The 19,147-nt window shown below is 42.4% G+C and overlaps 1 protein-coding gene across 2 annotated transcripts in view; it reads right to left on the reverse strand.

Moving 5' to 3' along the window:
• Positions 1–2,838: 2,838 nt before the first annotated feature.
• The window catches only part of NEXMIF (neurite extension and migration factor), a 215,662-nt gene continuing 199,353 nt past the window's right edge, over positions 2,839–19,147 (reverse strand). For both annotated transcript variants that reach the window (XM_082208205.1, XM_082208204.1), the window contains 2 exons: positions 9,224–9,348; positions 2,839–7,880 (listed from right to left, as the gene is read on the reverse strand). In XM_082208205.1, coding sequence (XP_082064331.1) covers positions 3,595–7,880; positions 9,224–9,311 — 4,374 coding nt within the window. In that variant the 5' untranslated portion in view covers positions 9,312–9,348 and the 3' untranslated portion in view covers positions 2,839–3,594. The remainder of the gene's footprint in view (positions 7,881–9,223; positions 9,349–19,147) is intronic.

Genomic DNA, 19,147 nt, shown 5'->3' on the forward strand with positions numbered 1-19,147 from the left:
TAACGGCTTCAAAGTTCCAGAGAGCACAAAACATCAGTGGGTGGTGGCTACAGTCATGTGCATTGGAGTTGTGCTTAGAAGTCTGGTTTTGTACTCTACTCCCCCCCCCCCAATAAAGTAAAATTTATTCCACAGCTAAACTGGCAGGAGAGGCACCATTCTGTGGTTTGCCTCAGGTGCCAAAATGTGCTGGGCCAGCTCACCCATGAGGCAAGATGAGGCAATTGCCTCAGGTTGCAGAGCCTACTTGTAGGGAGGAAATGGAGGAGGCTACCCACTTAGGTCAACTAGAGTCTGCTCCTGCCAAGCATAATTCCAAGCATGCCTCACCTCCCACAATGATGGCCTTTTATTCCCCACCTCAACCATTGTGTAAGGTTTTTTGATTCTTCCCCTTGTTTCTGATACTGATCTCTATTCCCCTCTTATTCCTAATGTAAATCTTTATTCTCCTCTTGCTCCCAGTGTAGATATTTATCTTTGCCTGCCCCTGTTCCTGATGTAGATCTTCGCTCCCTCCTTCTTCCCTGGTGTGGAAGCACCATTTTGTGGATCACCTCAAGGGCCAAAATGTATTGGGGGCAGCCCTATCAGGCTCCTATGTGATCTTAGAACTAAACCACCAAGTAGCACTAAGACTGACCCAGAGTCAGCAATCTGACACTTCCTTCTTCAGGATGTAAATCAGTTAGGGCTGACATCTCTAACCTGGTGCCCTCCAGATGATTTGGACCAACACAGCTGGCTGCAGTGATGGGAGTTGTCATCTGGAGGGACCAGGTTGCAGAAAGCTATGCAAGTGTATTGCTTTCAGGGCTGCAGCAAAGCAGTCTAATGGTTAAGGTATCCTTTATCTTCCAATTTACAGGAAGAGGAACCTGGCTAAATATTCAGACAGCCCCAATGAATGTGAAAGAAAGGTCAGGTGCCAATCAGGCCAAAACAAACCTCTGATTACCCATAACTTTCCTGTATAGAACTATTAAATCACCAGATTTTGTTTTTAATGCCCCTTTCCACCTTTGCTTTTAGCTAATCAGATACAATATCTGCCTGAAGGAGAAAGATATTAAAATAGGCACCACTATAGGTGCTTCCACATGGCAGCTTGTTGTGCTCATGCATGCAGGCTTGGGGGGGGCAGAGTCCACATGATGGGACTCAAAAAGCAACCACCACCTTGCCCTTGGAATTTAATTCAGATTTCAATTTCCATGAGGTTTTTATTTTTGTTTTACTCGCTAGATTTGCTGTGGAAATGGTAAATCCTGATTGAAATGTGAAGCAGTATGGGATGGCATCTTGATGAAAACGGTATTGTATGGATCCCATGCAAAATGTGAGCAGCAGCATTTCCACAATCAGCTGCTGCATGGAAGCATCCTATGAGCCCCAAGGCTATAATCTGGAGGAGTGGGAGTCATGACTGTGCCACACTGAAAGGAACAAAACAGGACTTTGTGGTAAGTAGCTGAAGACCCTTGGTCACTTCAATGCTTTCCTTCCCTCTTTGGAAATGCCCTTAAATCCCTAGTCACTTTATCATTTCCCAGTGCAGCAGGTCCTAATCTTAGCTACATTTGCTTCCAAAAGGCTACCCAGCTGAGAGGCCTTTTCCATTATCAAGTTTTCATAAAAATCAGTAGCAAAATGTACAGGCTCAGGTTCACAAATGTATTTTTTTTTCCCTTGGAGGAGACTTGGGGTGGGGGGTAAGATTTGAAATAAGGCCTTTTGATAAAGTACATTGCCATTAAGCAGCCAGCACTTATTACTGTCCCCAGAATGCACTTACCCCCCTATATCTAGTCCCCAACTTGACGAGATCATAAAGAGTTCCACTTCCATATTTGTATGATATATGACGTCAACATACAAATTCATAATTGCATTAGAAATTGTTTTTTAAAAAAACAAAACAACCCTTCAAACAATAATTTCTTTTAATCGTTTAGAAAACACCAAAGCTTGGAGCAGAGAGCTCTTCTAACAGGAGAAGCGTAGAAATGGCTACGAAACAGCTCAAAACAAAATACCAAAACAGTGTATATGAAATGCATTGGTTCCCATTTCCCCCCATCACTATTTTTTTTTTAGAATCTATCCCAAGTCGTATTATAAAATATAGAAAACTGAGTTACAAATATGAACAATACAACTTTGCTTTTGAAATAACCTCCAGCTACAGGTTTTGCTTGAAAGAAAACAGGCGACGGTATAACTGTTGCTCTTCATTTCACTGACTAATGTACACACTTGAGTTTCCAGTAAATTTACCTAGAGTGATTTTGTTTGATGTCTAAAACCCTCCAATCAAACACTCACAGAATGAGGTTTAAGTATTTCATCAATACTTTCCAGAGGGCACTGTAATTTCCCAGTTTCCATTTTAAAGTCCTCCTGGCCTCCCTACTAGAGGGCAAAAATTCATGAAATGAGGTAAGTTAATTTGGCACACACATGTTTAGTCATGCCCATAAAACTTTTGGTACATTACAGTATAAGTGAACATCATTTTCATAGTGGTTGCTTTTGAAGGGGGTAGCTAATCGTATCAGTGGAATGTTTACAGTAAATCAGAAGGCAAAAGAAAAACCAAGAAAGAAAGAAAATAGCTCCAGTAAACACTCACAACCCATTGTTGATAAAGAGTTGTAAAAATATGTACAGTACATCAATTCTTCAGAGTTTGGCACAATTTGTGTGGTTGTTGTCAGTAATAGTGCATCAACAACTGTACAACAGTATGACTTCTGAAACACAGGGAATACTATGTTAGATTTGCTGTTAAAGATGAAAAGTCCCACAATTTCAAAGTTTTGATTTCAGCACTTAAACACTTGAACATATTACAAGGCATTGTTATATATATATATATCTTTCTTGAGCAAGGAAGTGGTGGGGGGACAAAAAAGAAAAAAGGGAGGAACCCAAGCAAGCATCAAATGTCTTTCTAGAAAAAGGTGTCTCTTCTCCAAATACAGGTTTTAAAAAAATGCTCTCTGCTTTAAGAAGAATGTAGTCTGTTTCCCTGCAGAAAAACCAAACATTTTATGCCATCTTAGTTAGGTCAGGTGGTGTCATGTATGCTCTAACTTGGATAGATGAAGCTTTATGGTGCCAGTTAGGATTTAAACAGCAGGGGGCTAGAATGCAGACCCAGAAGCCACATGGTGCACAACTAGGAATGAGTTGTCATTTTGCAAACTAAATGCTGTGTTTGTTTGGCTTTTTTAGGGGGAGGGGGGTGCACCACCTCTTTTTTCTCTTTATTTTTCAAACCGAAAAGTTAAAAAAAGTCTTTTCCTTTTTTTGAAAGCTTCAGAAAAAGGGAGAGCACAAAACAAGCCCTTAAAAATAAAACAAATGAATACAAACTGAAGAAGCCAAACAGCAAGAAAAAAAAAGGAGTAGCCTTGTTAATTTGTTTTTAACCCCAGCCAAGCCAGAGGAAAAAAAGTTTGGTCATTCTTTTAGGTAGCTTGCAAGAAATAAGTATTTTCATGCACTTTTGAGAACATAAAGGAGAACAACCACCAAAAAATATTAGCAGGTAGTAGGGGGAGGGGGCATTCCAGCGAGTTTGGTGCAGCATTACCTCAGTTTCTCAAATGAAGCCGTCGCAGACGGGTCCTTACGGACCTGCTCACGCTCCGCTTGCTTTGCTTTACAGTTGTCATCTCTCAGTGACTTAGAAGTGGATTTATGCCGATACAGCTTTTTATGGGTGGGCTCGTTTTTGGCTAAAGTGCTCAGGTTACTATAGCTTTTATCAAAAAAGGGAGAGTGAACGTCTGGGGAGTACCCAGCTGAACAGTTGGGACGTCCAGGATCACAGGAGGCAGCTCGGCCGCTGGCTTTGTTCAAACCCTTGTTCCCTGGCTTGTGACTCTTTGCCGTTGCAGAAGAACCGCCATTCACCTTTTTCTTGGACTCTTGTGATGTGCCAGCCAGGATCTTAAGAGTTTTCAATTTCAGGCTGTTTGATTCAGGGGGCTGGAATACATCAGAGGCATTGTTATGAGAAACGGGCCCCCACAGTGGCTCAATGGAGACCTTCATGAATCTCTGAACATCTGCCATTCCAGATGCTATGTTTGACAAAATGTTGGACGGCTCCTCAAATTCCCTTTGATCGTCATTGAGGAGGCTGTTAGCATTACCTAGGCTTGCATCAGACCAGCCTCCGCTGTTGTCCTTCCCCAGGGCCCATTCCCCAGGGAGCCCGTTAGGCTTCCCTATCTGGATGGAGGTCGGGCCACCACGGTGGATGGATTCCACCAACGCTTTTGTCGCTGAGGCTGAGTTGTTCAGTGGACCTGCTGCTCTCCCACCAATGCTCAAAGCCTTTTCGTCATGAGCTCCAGCCACATTCTTCCCTTTCCTTGTTGATTTGGGAGGCTGTCTAGAATTTCTGCTTTGCCCCTTCTCCGTCCCTTTGCTGGCTTTGGGTGCTTTTTTCCGTACGGTTTTCTGTGGAGGGTTTGGGGTTGCACCCATATTTTTATTGGATGAACCTTTCCTCTTCGGTTTTGACACTTTACCGTTGCTGTTAATTTGGCCAGATGGCTCATCAAATGTTGACAGGCATGGGCCCTTTTCAAGAAGGCCAACAGAATCTTCGTCATTAAACATATGGAACTGGAATTGGTGGTTATTTAAAGTAAATCCATTATCAGCCTGATCTTGGTGCGTCTGGAGGACCCCACATCCCCACTTGACTTTCTCAGGGTTATTCAGCACAGCCTGGGAGCTCTCAGGAAAACATTTCATGGTCCCCAGTGGTTTGACTTCCGACCCAGTTATCTGTGGGGAAAGGTTAGGGGTATCTGGGGGAGACATTTCTGAAAGAGATGATTGGCGGAACTTGTCAGGAGTGAAGTTGGAGATATCCAAAAGGTCCGTAGACTCCTTCAAAGGTGTTATTTCATCTATGCTTTGCTGAATCACTAGTTTGGGGCTGCAGTGGGCCAAGAAATCATCTGCAATGTCATCTTCACCATCCTTTTCACAGGACTTTAAACTTAGGGAACTGAAGTTGCTGGAACTAACCGACAAAGAGCCCACTGAATCAAAGCTAATCAGCCTCCCGTCGTCTGTGCTTAGCGCACCTTGCTGGAACTGAAAATGCCCCTCTCTATTATTGAAATGACACGACTGGAAAGATTCCTCTGACTGCGACTGCTGGCTATCTGACATGTACTTTTTTTGGTATGGCAGTTTGCTACTATTCAGGTTTACTTGACTGTATCCAGAGGCTGGAGGGCCATCTGCACCTGCACAGCTCCCGAACTCTGCAGCCGACTGTGCAGGAGCCTCCTGCAAATCACTCGGAAATTCCTGGCTGCTGCCACCGGATGCTTTGCTTGCTGGCCAGAGGCCTCCGAAGCTGCTGGGCTCCATCTCCAAGTGGCTTGGTGACTGCTGCAGCTCTGACTCTGGCGGAGACAGGACACAGCTCTGGGCAGGTTGCAGAGTGCAGAACGGCTTCTCTGCTTGAAGAAGGCCAGGGAGAGGCTCCTCCTGCTGCTGCTTTGACTGCTGATGACTGAAGTAAGAGATCCCAGTGTTGCTTGACAAATCAGAGGCATCTAACAGTGTCTGCAGATACCCTCCGGGGATGAGAGGCACACTGGCAGCAAGATTAGCAGACGTAAGGGCCTTGTCTGAAGAGCAGGTGGTAGCTAGGAAAGCTGGAGGATTTTTAGCAACCTTATCCTCCTTGTGCTCGGTAAGGCGAGAGCCATCTGCAGGGCAAGGACCACTTTCATCCATTGCAAGAGGCTCCTGGTTCTCCAAGGCTGGCGAGGCCTCTGCCAGGCTGGCCTTAATCTGCTTGCACTTCAGCCTGGCTTCGCTTTTGAACTTGATCCTGCGCAACACTTTCCTCTCGGGCCCTTTGAATTCCTTTGGTGAGGCAAGGCTCGCGATGTCATTCAGCTGCAAGCCGTTTGCACAGCTGGGTGTTGCAACAGCCAGGGTCTGCATCCCTCTTGGGCCTGCATCGCTATCTCCAATTCTGCGGCAAACCTGCCTTGGGTCTGAAGAACAAGAGCCGGGCTTGGCCATGGGTTGCTCAATGGCTTTGATTCTCTGAATCCTGTGCCTATTGGCCAATTTGCCTTTTCGCTTCCTTGGGTGAGGAAAGGAGGAGACCTCAGAACCATTGAGATATAAACCTTGTTTGCACTGAAGTTCTGATTTCAGTCGGCTCTGCCACTTCTCTTGCCAAAAGCTCTTCAGGGGGGCCATCTTGGCATATTTTTTCAAACGTTCTTCATTCAGGGTCACTGTAATTTCGCTGGGATCCACTTTGGAAAGCTTGACAAGCATTTGTTTTTGCCCTTTAAAGCGGTTGGTAATGATGTATTTTATGATGACTGGGGGCTCCTTGCGAGAAACTTTTCTCCTTTTCTTTGGGCACCATTCATCATCATCCTCCTCCTTGGGTCCATCTGGGTGCCCCTCCTTCTTATCCACAATCTTCTCGCTCTCAATGGAATCCACATCATATAGGTAATCATCGCTGTATCTCACTTTTCTCTTTGCTCGCAGGCCATAGTTCTGTTGTATGAAGGAACTGGAGTGGTCTCTGGGCAGGTACTTATTGCAGTCCTTAAGATTTTGGAGAACATCAAAAGAAGATTCAGTACAGGTGCTGTCATCACTGAAGTCCCCGGGATCCTCTGTGGAACTAACAAGTTCCAAGAAGTGGTTTCTTTTGGGAGAAATGTACTGTACCACTTCTGTACTGGTGCAAGATTTGTTTAAGGCAACTTTCTCACTCTCCTCGTCGTCATCCTCCCTTCCTCCATCTGCCTCCTCTTCCCCCCAAATGATGCTCTCCTCAGATTTGAACTGGGAAGTATCAGTGGCCCCTCGAGGCCCCCTCTTCAAGGCCATTCGGCCTTCCTTTTTAGGGCATCCACTGAGCACGTTTGGGAAGAAATTAAGCTGGGCATCGTCCTGCAGAGAACCTGCCTTCTCCTTCACACTGTCTTGGAAGGACTCATACCGAATTTTTAAGGAGCAGACGTCACTTCCCAAGTTTGAGTCATCATCAAACATGTAATTATCCACATCTTCCTCAGAAAACAGGTTCACAGAAAGCTCATTTTTGGAGCAAAGGTCGAGCAGCTCGATTTTGCTTTCACTGATGAAAGATTCAAAATAACCCCACTCCTGGCTGGGATTTGTTAGTAAAGGTTCCTCCCCATTGCACTTGTCTAAGAGTAATCCCTCATAGTAATTTTTCTGAGTGGGGTCCTCTGAATCGCTGTCAGATTTCTCTGCATCTCTCTTGTCTGCTGCCCTTGATTTATGCGCAGGGAAGCTTAAGAGTTGGTCTGAAAGCAGTTGATCCCCATATCTCATGGTTTCCCCTGTGCTCATGCAATGAATCCCTATATCAGAGACTGAACAGGTGTCATAATCCCTATTTATATCACCCACTTTCAGGCTTATTCCTGGCTCTGAATCAATGCCATCCTTTGATTCGATAAAGTAGCCCAGGCAGGTCCGGCTCGGCTGCATCAAGCAGTCACCGGTGAGGGCTGAGATGCTCCCAGGTTCCATAATGTTGAATGGAGCCTTCTCACAGTCTCCGGGCAGGGACCAGGTGCTCATGCCCTTGGAGACGCATGATGTGAGTGAAATGGCGTGTACAGAGGAGGAGTCATCAGAAATGTGGTCAGTTACATCAGCCAGCCTCAGGGGAGAGGGAGGGTTCAGCCAGCAGGACTTCTTTGAAGCCGGGGCCTGCTGGGCGCGGCTGCCCCCTTGGCTTTCTTTCAGAGCACCTGGGAATGACAGCGGTGGAGATGGAACTGCGGCCTCTGCATCCTGTGAAGCCTTCTCTTCCCCATCCAGGTCTTGTGACTCTGAAAGAATGAGAGGGAAAAGGAGGGGTGGAGAGAAAAGGGAGCAGGAAAAATAAGACCCTCGGAATTTTCAATCTGAATCTTCATCCCTCCATGGAGGGTGGAGCAAATGGTTCCTACGAACCAAATGATGTGAAAAATAGCATTATTATTATTATTATTGCTGTCAGTATACCGATGTTTATTCACTTAATTTATTTGATGTTACTTTTAAAACACACACGCATATACACTCTCACTCACAAATTAAAAACAACCCTTAAACTAGCATATCGTGGCCATGTACCAATGAAGAACAGCACAGCTAATCCCTGTTTGGTGTTTAAATTTAAAACATGCTCTAAATTAATATTCTCACATCACGCTGGCCACAGACTAGGTCACTGTACAGAGAAATTTTAATAACAACAACCCAGCTATTAGTTTGAAATTTAATTTCCATGTAGACAGACTCATGAACAATATTAATTATTTAACCTTCTCCTATAATGCTTGTTGATCATGCTCTGCAGCAAAATTTCACTGTGGAGGAGGCTTTTTAATATATATATATATATAACACCACTTTCAAACTCTCTTTTTTAACTCACTAAGCTTTGATGCCTAATATGCAGCTCAGATCATTTCAAAGCAGACAGCTCCATACACAAACACATTGGGGGGAAAAACCCCTTTTCCATCCCATTCTCCAGGGCTCTGGTGCTTTGGCCTATGTTTACCTGATGGTCAGGCTAATTACTAACCAATTGTCAAATGAAATGGAGTGAAAAAAGTCATAAATAAAATATTATGTATGAGAATTCTGGTGATTCCTGTGAGCATCATTGTAAAATAAAATATTCAGAGCAAAGAGTACAATGTACTCTTCACAAAAGCTTTTTCACAAGCTGCCTATTAACCCCAACCACTCTGTTTTTAAATCCTGCCAATTATGAAAATTAAAAATCGAAACATAAGAAAGAAGCCCAAACTTCCAAGCTTCCTAGAGAGTCTGGCATAGCAAGGTGACCGAGAGACATAGTTACAAATGAAAAGGGCTCTGGTTCAAATCTCACCCCTGACATGAACTCATGAGGGATCCTTAGAAAAACCTCCATATGGTGATACTGATGATAATAATAATATTCACCCACCTTACAGAGTTATTGTAAGGAATGCAACTGATAATAAATTACTCATGGATAATGTGTGCACTCAAAGGCATTGCATGAACGTGAAATATTTAATCTTATTAAGAAAATGGCGCAAGGAAAGCAGGCTGACGTTCAGGGACAGATCTTGGAGTAAATCAGTTTCCATTAGGAGTTGGCAGTGGGTCCCTTGCTACAAATAGATTTCCTTACCATCCTCTTTCACCCCATTAATTGGGATTGGTTCTGGGTCTTCTGAGGCACGCTTATTATCTTCTTGGTCACCCATCAATTCAGTCATGAGTTCATCAATCCATTCTGAATTGAAGTCGGCCAGCCTACACATGTACAAAAAGAAAATTACAGGACATTAGAACCCCCAAACCAATTCGCAGCCCTGTGAGTGGGAAAAAAGCTCAGTTAAGAAGACTGAAATGTGGAAGCACAATAACTGGCCTATCTTGATATCTACTGTATTTTTCTATCAGGTCAGAAGCAAACAATGTCTACCACAGCCGCACAACACTTCTACAGCCCCAATTGTGTGCAAAGCACTGCCCAGAACCCAGAGGCATATGGGTCACATCCAGGGCAATTATATTCTACACTGGGGGTGCCTCCAGACTGGCTTTTATTGCAGGATGGGTACTCTTTATGTATGCTCATTTTCCATAGCATCCACACAATGCTGTTAGAATCAGAATGTCAGCCTGTATCCTCACCAAACATTTAATCTGGCTTTACCCTTTCCAGAAAAAAAATATTCTAAATTAAACAATCAGTTGCCTAAGACACATTTGTTATATCTGAATGATGCTTTTACAGTATTCAGCCTCCACCTGGAAGAATACTAGGTGGACAAGACTGAGATGATCATCATAGACTGGGAACTGACAATGGTTTGGTTTAGATGTCACAGCGAAACCATAGTTTGGCCCTTGAGGTAGGGATAGGCCAATCTGGTAATTTTGGTTTCTTTCAGTTTCTCAATCTGAAGTTCAGCCCTCCAGATTGGTTCACAATTTTCTTTTATGAATAACCACCAGCATTTTAGAGCAAAGGATTCATTATATACAATTTTTTTTGTGTACAATTTCCTCTAATACGCAGATTTTTTGCTTATTGTTTCAGAATGTACAAATCACCAGAATTTTAGTGCAAATCATTCATTATATACAATTTTTTGTGTACAGTTTCCTCCAATACACAGACTTTTTGCAAAATGGTTTCCCCTAATATAATGCATTTTTTGTATGTTATCGTCACTTAACATATGGATTTTTATGCACACTTTAGCCTAGTATATACATTTTAGTACACATAACTTGGAGAACCACATTACAAAATTTGGAGACATCCGAATTTTGTGGGATGGCTGAGTTTAGATTTGCTTATCGTTTCAGAACGTATGAATCAGCTAGGCTTGCCTTTAAACTGAATTGAATTTCTCTTCCATCCCTACCTTGGGGCTGTTCCTTAGGCTCCCCCATCCCATCTCTCTTCACAAACTCCAATTCATTTTCTCAGTTATTGGTTCAAGTTACATATTATTTGCTTCCACTGTTAACCAAAGTTTGTCTCCAAGCCAGAATCAGAAACCATAGTTTGGACTGGGTTTCACGTTCTGGTCTGGAGGGAAGTATTAAAGTATTTAAAAATACTTTATTGCTTCAGTTGTAGCAAACAACAACTACTGCAAACCAGGAAGGAACTGAATCAAAGTATGGTGAAAAAAGCACCAAATGGCAACAACAGCAGGCAGGGTGGTTTTGATTTAAATCAAATCAATTTAAATCATGATTTAAATCACTAGTCATTAAGACTTGATTTAAATCATTTTTACAGGAAGGTTCAACCTTGCTGCCATCCTCTTAATATTTACAGCCAGAGGAAGGTTTCATTTTTGGAATAATAAATTTTTAGAGTAGTTTTTACAGTTATATCAAAAATTACAGATTTGGTTATACTATCAGAAATACATAGGCAGATAATTATGAAATTGTTGTTTCTATTTGGACAACTTTTCTGCTGTAATTTATTTGAAGGAGAAAAATAATCATTTCCTTAATAACAATTTAAACAATTTATTAAACTAAAACAATAACATTATAGCATATGTATCCATGTTTGTTAACCAATGTGGTTAAATGATTTTTTTTTTTAAAAAAAAAAAAAACTTAGACTGAGTTTTAGCACACATGAAAAACTTTAAACAAATCCTTATTTCCTGATGAATAGCCTTTGGACTATAATGTAAATTAAACAGAAAACTATCTTTAGAAAGTTTTTTTTCCCTCCAAAAGCATTTTATTTTAAAAATCCGATTAAAATAAAAAAAATCTGATTTTAACAAAAAAAATCCAACTTTTTTGATTTTTTAAAAAAATCTTTGATTTTTATCCACCCCGACAGCAGGTGGGGTGAGGCTAAGGTGAGCCAGGGATACAAGAAGGCATCATATTCCATTCTGCTTTGTATTTTTTTGCATGTAGTACAGTTTGCATTCTGCTAGTTAGTCTTCCACCTATGTTATTCATCTTGCTGTCAGCTTGGGCAAAATTATGTAACCAAGTTACGTGAATTACATTGTCACTACGTTGTTCCACCCCATTCATTTCAATGCAAAGGAAAGAATGCAAATGGGGGCGAGGGGAAGCAATCCGTTATGAATTGTTTGTGGTCCCAATCCCTTGCATTGTGCCCAGAAAGCAGTTGCATTGACTTCTACTAGCACAACTTTACAGGGTTCAAATGCTTGGCTACATGTTAATCACATCACAGCAATTCAATAATGATAATGAAATTTCAGTTCATAGATACTATACACAAACCATGAAAGTGTAGATTATAGTAGCAGAGACATAGCTAGAAACCCAAAAGCAGCTGGAGGAGGAGGAGGAGGAGGAGGAGGAGGAGGAGGAGAGGGCAGAGGATGAAGAAAGAGCTACACATGGAACTGGGTGTGGAGAGTGCAGTTGAATGGGACATAGCTGTGGGCAGCCTAAGGAAGTACCATCTACCTTGGGCCTGCCCATAAAAAGCAAGTCTAGCATGAGAAACTAATGTGATGTCTGCTGCTTTCAGAAACTCTTCTTATTGTGAGACTTTTGTGGGTGAGCTGAGAGTTTGTCTGGACCCTGGGTGAGAACCCAGAAGCTGAGAGGGAGGGTGTGTGCCAGAAGGAAAATGAAGTGACATATATATGTGTGCATATGACTTTGTATTAATGTAACCTTTTTAAATGCTACTGTGTATTTTTGTAATATTTTGTTTAAGTTGTCATCGCTTCAGTTTTCTGTACACCGCTTAGAGATATTTTAAAAGTTTTAATAATCAATCAATCAATCAATGTATGGGTGGAAAGTATGGAAGAAAGTGATCCTATTTAAAACTATTTTGTGCAATAAGCAGAGTAAAAAGGCAATCATGTCATGAACAAGCAATTCCTCACTAACCACCAGGGAGTGCCAAAGACCTCTTGGAAAAACAACAACTGTCTTATGCAGCCATCTAAAGACAAGGAGCCAGGCTGCGTTAAGGAGCTTCTTCTGAGTGAGAGGTCCATAGTCTTGGTGTCACTACAGAGGAGAGCCTGTCTTGGATACAGAAGTCCCCCAGAACTAATGTCCTAGGATTCTCCAACACCATGCCAAAGACCTCCTTTGCCAGCTCAGTCAGGAAGGTGGTTGGGCCACAGGGTAGATAGTCCACCAACAAGATCCCTGTCCTGTCTCTGCCTCCCAGCACCGAGTACAAACCATCAAATCCATCTCCCAAATGGACTGGCCTCCTAGTGAGAAGGATGGAGTTTTTATGAGTTACTGCCATGCCCTCTCCTCATCTCTATGTCCTCAGACTTGTGCTCCATGGGATACCCAGTTGGGAAAGCTGGGTAAGAACACACACACGTGCCCAAGTCTCTGCAATGCACACCAGATATACACCTCACCCACAAGCAATTTTTGCTCAGTTTTGATGCAGCATGTTGACAACATCTTAAACCAAATACACCCTCCATTCCCTTTTAGGCATGAATAATACATCATGCAATTACCACAGAGTGGGGCAGTGCTGGTAGCCCAGTTCCCAGATGTTCCCAGAGTGGTGCAGACTTCTGAACTAACAAAGGCAGTTGCTTGCATGCAGACCCCCAGTATGATTAGGGGCCTCAATCTCACAGAAGTCTAGTCTGGATGCCAAGGCTGGATCTATGCTTTGGGGCCCTTGGCACTGTACCCTCTGTGTGCATCTTCGGGGACTCTTCTGATTGGCACCAGGTAGCTACCCCTATAATCTGCACTGGATTTTCACCCGTTTTCAATTTCCCACAATGTTCTGGAGCAAAAACTACATTGAGGCTCTGATGCATTCTGGAAAATTTAGGATAGTGGCTCTTCACATCCCACCACTTGGTCATGCACCCCCAGGGACAGGTAGGGCCCTGTCAAGTCCTGGAACCCTGGCAGCTAGCCAGGGAATCCAAATGCTAGCACCAGCTGTGCTGGACACAACCGAAGCTGTGTGATGGTGCTCAGATCTGACTTCTCTAGGACACACCAACTAGGACACACCAACTGCAATTGAATACACACAGTCCTGCCCACAGTCACAACCTGCCTCTCTAGGAACTCGGCTGGGTCCAGACACATTGCCACAATATTGAGTGTAAATGGGAACTAGATGTGCAGTTTTCCAGCCTGAACCAACAGCCAGAACTCTATGCATACTAGCCCTTGCAAACAAACAAAAAAGCTAGACTCCTGCAGGCCAGCTGCTCAGGAGGCAAATAGCCGAATGTTTGAATTACAGCCTTTTGCTATATGCAGGCAGCCTTGGCTGCATCTTTGTATGCAAGCACTTTGTTGGATCAGAGCCACTACCTCCCTTCCATTATTTCCTTGCATGCACAGCCAACCTGCCAAATTTGGCTTGGAGGGCTGATTTAAAAAGAAATAAAATAATTCCCACTCAGCTGTGTGCACAAATTTGCACATTAGCAATTCACCCAATTAGCTGAAGGTGTCATCATTAGACATAAAGATGTATCGTTTAATTGCCTCTTTAAAATAAATCAAGTTCAGTCATACTTTAAACTCTGATTTGTAAGGCGCAAAGTTCTGTGCTTGGAAGAGTCACTTGTAAGGCATATTCGGCTTTCTTTTTAAACCTGTATCCTGGTAACAATGTTAATGACAAAAGTATTTAAGGAGACCAAAGGCAAAAAGAAAAGAAGACACTATCTGGACATCTTTCCTAACTCCCAGGGAAAGCCATGTTCGCTTAAATCTTGGATAATCACTGACGGGAGATGTCACACTGCGGCTGAAGCATTTTTCTGAGGGCTGAATTATTCACCCATGAAATTTAGCTGTATAAGCCAAGAGCTCCCATTTATCTCTGGCTTCAGAAGTGTCTGACTACATTGTATGGCTCCTGGTCCACCTCCATCCTCTCCAGGAATATGAGTGAATGCTGGTACTGAATCCAAGAGAAATCAGAAACAAGTCATTATATCACAATGAAGGTAACTGCAAAACGCACAGCTGGGCAATAACATTAATGGGACCAACCAAAATGTCCCAAATAATTGACTTGCCAGGGAGTCCTCAGGACAATTTACTCACTGGAAGGAAAAAGTAAACTGACTGCGGCAAAATGCTTCCAAAATCAGCCCCACTACCTTTCAAAACGTTGTCTCTGCCTTCACCCTTGTTGTCAAACACACATACCTGTTTTCCTCTGAAAAGAATGGAGTGAATGTCTCAAACGAAGGTGCCCGTCTGACTATCCTGCCTAGCTTCACTCGGTCAGAAAGCTCCAACACCTCTGCCTCCAATGAATTAAGAAAGGTGTGTAGAGCCTTTTTCTGGATCAAAACTCTGCTGTGCTTAACCTTGTTATCTTCCATAAGCCGGAGGTAAAGGGCTGTGTGTGCTGTCAACACAGAGCTGGGGAGAAGGCTATCAGCTTTCTCAGATGGATTCTTGGCGAGCACAGCATCTGCACTTTTGTGTTGGTGGTGAGTGAGAGGCTACCAGATGATCTAGCAAGCAGCCTCAGAGTCCCCTTGTAATTATACCACCAGTAGGTTGCAAGAGGCTTCAGGAATATTGACAGCTAACACCGATACATCATTGGCCTTGAAACCACTCTCTCTCCTTGTTGTATTTGCATGCTAAAGACTTAAATCTATTCAAATAATAGATTTTAGGTAGAGGCAAATTTAGGGGAGTACGACCAATTCGCCTGCACTGGGGCCCAAGCCAAGAGGGTATTGCAGGGGGTACCACAACAACGATAAACTACAGAAGGCAAGAGGGGGCACCAAATTTTGGTGTCACTGAAATTTTAAGGCCCAACGCCCACCACTGTTTTAGGGGGGGGTTGTGAATTTCTTTTCCTATCTAAATAAGGATGAAAGCAGCGGCATCTCACCACTCTTCTTACCTAGAAAAGATTCTGGGGTGGGTAAGGGGAACACCTATGTACAAAGGCATTAATCACATTGTGCTGGAGGTACTCGCTTTTGCATATTGAGCGGCTCAGCTCTAATTGTTTCATTAGAACGATTCTGGTTCTGCCCAAGGCTCCAGCAAACACAGAAGGGAGGCGGGTAGAAAACAACAGAGGAAACCCTAATGGGCAATACTACAGCAAAGATAATAAATTGATCAACGCTCCACATCTGACATTAGTTAATTCATCACAGTTTTGCTCACTTAAGGGCAACTACAGAACCAATTTCTCAGTAAAAATGAGCACAAAACACAAAGCAATAGAAATTTGTGCAACACTGTTTTCACAGTATAATGATAATAAAAGTGAAAGCTTCAGTTATTTAGAATTTCTGATAATCTTTGTTTGGTTTTAGGCAGAGCTGGAGCCACAGAAAAGCCTGGTTCACTCATAATGCAAAGCCAAACTGTCGCTTAACAAGTAAGCTTTGTAGGCACACAAATGAAAATATGTCTTTTATGCCGTCCCTGGTTCTGCTGCCGACATGTTACCCAGAGCTAAGCCATGGTTTGGCTTACTGTTACTTGGGCACCCAAGGTCATGGTTTATCTCACTCCCAAACAAGTTTTTGGCTGAAACCAAGGTGTGTTCTGGATTTAGCACTCATGATTTGGGGAAGACAAACCACAAGCCTGGGTTTGGACATAACACTAAGTCAAACCATGGTTTAGCTCTGGTTAGTGCGGCGGCAGCAGAAGTGGAGGATGATGCAGGCAGCCTTGATTTTGCCTCTGGGTTCCTACATGCTTGCTCATTCTCACAACGCCATGCTTCTGCTTTAGTATTATATGCTAACAGGGTGAAAGAATGACACCATCAAGAAGGGCGTAAGTTTTGCTAGTTTTCCTTAAGTGCTCTTTGACCTAAGCATGGAAGTGTTGATTCAATAAGTTACATCACTGTTTATTCATGCCCTCTGATGAGAGCAGGCTGTGCTTAGCTTTCTTGTCAGGTACCATGACAGACCCTCCAAGTGTCCCTATTTTCAGGGATTTACAGAGGTTGTCCTGGTTTCTGATTTGATCGTGGAATGTCCTGCTTTTCCTTAGGGTGTCCCTATTTTCATCAGAGAAATGGTGGAAGTTATGCCATGAAAAATAAATATTGAAATACCAATACCCATTAAACTGAGGAACACCCAGAAAAAGACTATTTAATATCTACCATTGTCTCTGTAGACAAGATGAAAGAGAGAGGGAGAGGCTGTCTTTTATATGATAGTTGCTGGAAAAGGATCCTGTGAAGAGTCAGCTATGATGGGGAAATGAACAATACAGCATCCTTAATTACAGTTTCTCACCAGGTGAGGGGGCTGGGTGTTTTCTCCTTCCCTTTCTCTTTCACTGTGGCAGAATTCACTCACTCACCCAGAATTAATGTACTTCAAGGGATTTAACAGAGTCCACCTAGGACTTTGATCTCTTCAAACTGCCATTTAGACATACATTCTTGTTCCCCTCTCCTCGGTTAAAAGGCCTGTGAGACTTACTGGAGGGCAGGGTGAGAATATGACAGTCGGTGTTCCACTTTGTATAAATACTGCACCAATAGTTGAAGCTGTGAACCAGATTTCTTTTACAGCCCACTCTCACAAATGTTTTTGGACAGGAGTAGCAGGGTTTATTTGGGGGGGGGGTATTCCGCCTCACGCATGTAGAACAAGGTGATTGGTAAGCATTATTATTAATATTATTATTATTATTATTATTATTATTATTATTATTATTATTTGCAGTAGAAATCTAAAGATGAAAACAAGTCATGAAAATTGTGCAATTACAGTGAAGCTGGTAAGATTCCTGCTGCTATTACAGACAGATGTGCATTAAAAAACCACCTTTATATGGTCTATACAGGCACATTATGCTTACCGGACAGGGTGAAATGGGGGCACATTAAGTCAGGAGAAAAGCACACAGTTGGGCAATCAACAGCTAACCTTTCCTACGGTTCTTTAAAAAAAGTTTAAATTTTATTTTTTATTATGCTTTTATTTTCTTGTAAGCTGCCCTGTGGACCTGATTTAGGGCAAAATTCAGAACCATCTCAAATAACAAAGCAAATGTGATTACTTAAAGCCAACCCTCCCGTAAAGATTTAAGGCACAAAGCAACCAAAGTTAAGGACTCTGTTGCTTTCGGTTTATGGAACAGGTAACACACATGTTAATCACTCCCAGTGAAATTAATGAAACATAAAAGTGCTTAACTTTGGCTCAAACATTCCCTTTGTTAATCAACTTACTATCTAAGCCCCCTAACCTTAATTTTCCTGCTATCTAAATGTTTTAAATTTATTGTTATTCAGTAATATGTAACAGGTATGCACTAACAGATGTTATGACTGGCAGAAGTTACTGCCTGGAAATTTCCCCACATTGATTGTGGCTTCAAGCCTCTTGCCAGGGGTTCATTATGTGGTCTTGGGAAAGTCTCAGTTTGTCACCTGTAAAATGGGAATGGCAACAACCTCTCTTACAGGATTGTTGCGACGGCAAAGGCAATAAGTAGTGCTCACCTTTGCAAACTGAACATCTCAATTAGTTAAACTAATTAAATAAAAATCAATTATACAAACATTATTATTGGTGTTAGCAATGTCACATATATAATATACACTCCCAGAGGGCCCATAATGTGGAATGAAACAACATATTATGAATGTTTACATGTCTTTGAGTTGTATATATCAAGCTGAAAAGAAAACAAATCCTAATGCAATAGTGAAGCCCATTCTCAGTGTAAAACACATGTGTGGACAGTCACTTACCCACAATGTGTCTGAAAATATAATAAAGGAAGCAGTATGAAGAATTATGGAGATATTTACCTGAGTTGCTAAGCTGCAAATTCACTTCAGGTGTTTCAGTGCTTTTCAGGTGCGTGTATGCTTTTGTATTTTAAAGGACAACCTTGTTCTTTGTGGGGGTTTGTAATAAAAATTGCAAAAGGACTCTACAAAATTCACTCTAAGCCTCTGTGTTACCTTATGGCTTGACCTTCTGACATCCATCTTTTATTTGCCATGAAACAGGCTGGCAGGAAAGAAAAGCCTCCGCAAGAGCTGCTACTTTCAGCCAGATATAAATGCTACCGGTTCAGAATTACTATCCAGCTCTAGCCAAAAAAAGAAGCACTCGTGAAAAAATAGGGCAGCTCACCAAAAGAGGGCAAATCTCAAGAACAGACTTCAGCAGTCATCTAATGGAACTGAAGAGCCCCATCAAACAATAGATCCGGCAGTTGTAGTCTCTCCTCTCTATACAGAAGGGTTGGCCTGACATTAAAGCCCTTACCGGATGCATCCTGACTGGAGTCAAAGCTTGCTATGAGGCCAAAGTTGGTCCCTGATTCCCAGTTCTTTACTTAAGGGTAGCCAGAATAAGAAGCTGACATTTACACACCATTACATCCCCAAATAAATAAGCTTTCCACCTGAAAATTAGAAAACCATGAACTGGAGACAGTACACACCAGCATCACCTCCATCTTAAAACTTGGTTCTTGCACAGTGAGCAAGAGGCCAAGATTTAGGAATAAGAAAGAGAAGGTATGCACTGCCTGAACTGGAGTAGCCCAGCACTCATTTTAATGCTCAAAGTTAGGTAAATTTCTGTTTCTT

This window comes from Podarcis vaucheri, assembly GCF_965113315.1.
Source record: "Podarcis vaucheri genome assembly, chromosome: Z".
NCBI classification, from domain to species: domain Eukaryota; kingdom Metazoa; phylum Chordata; class Lepidosauria; order Squamata; family Lacertidae; genus Podarcis; species Podarcis vaucheri.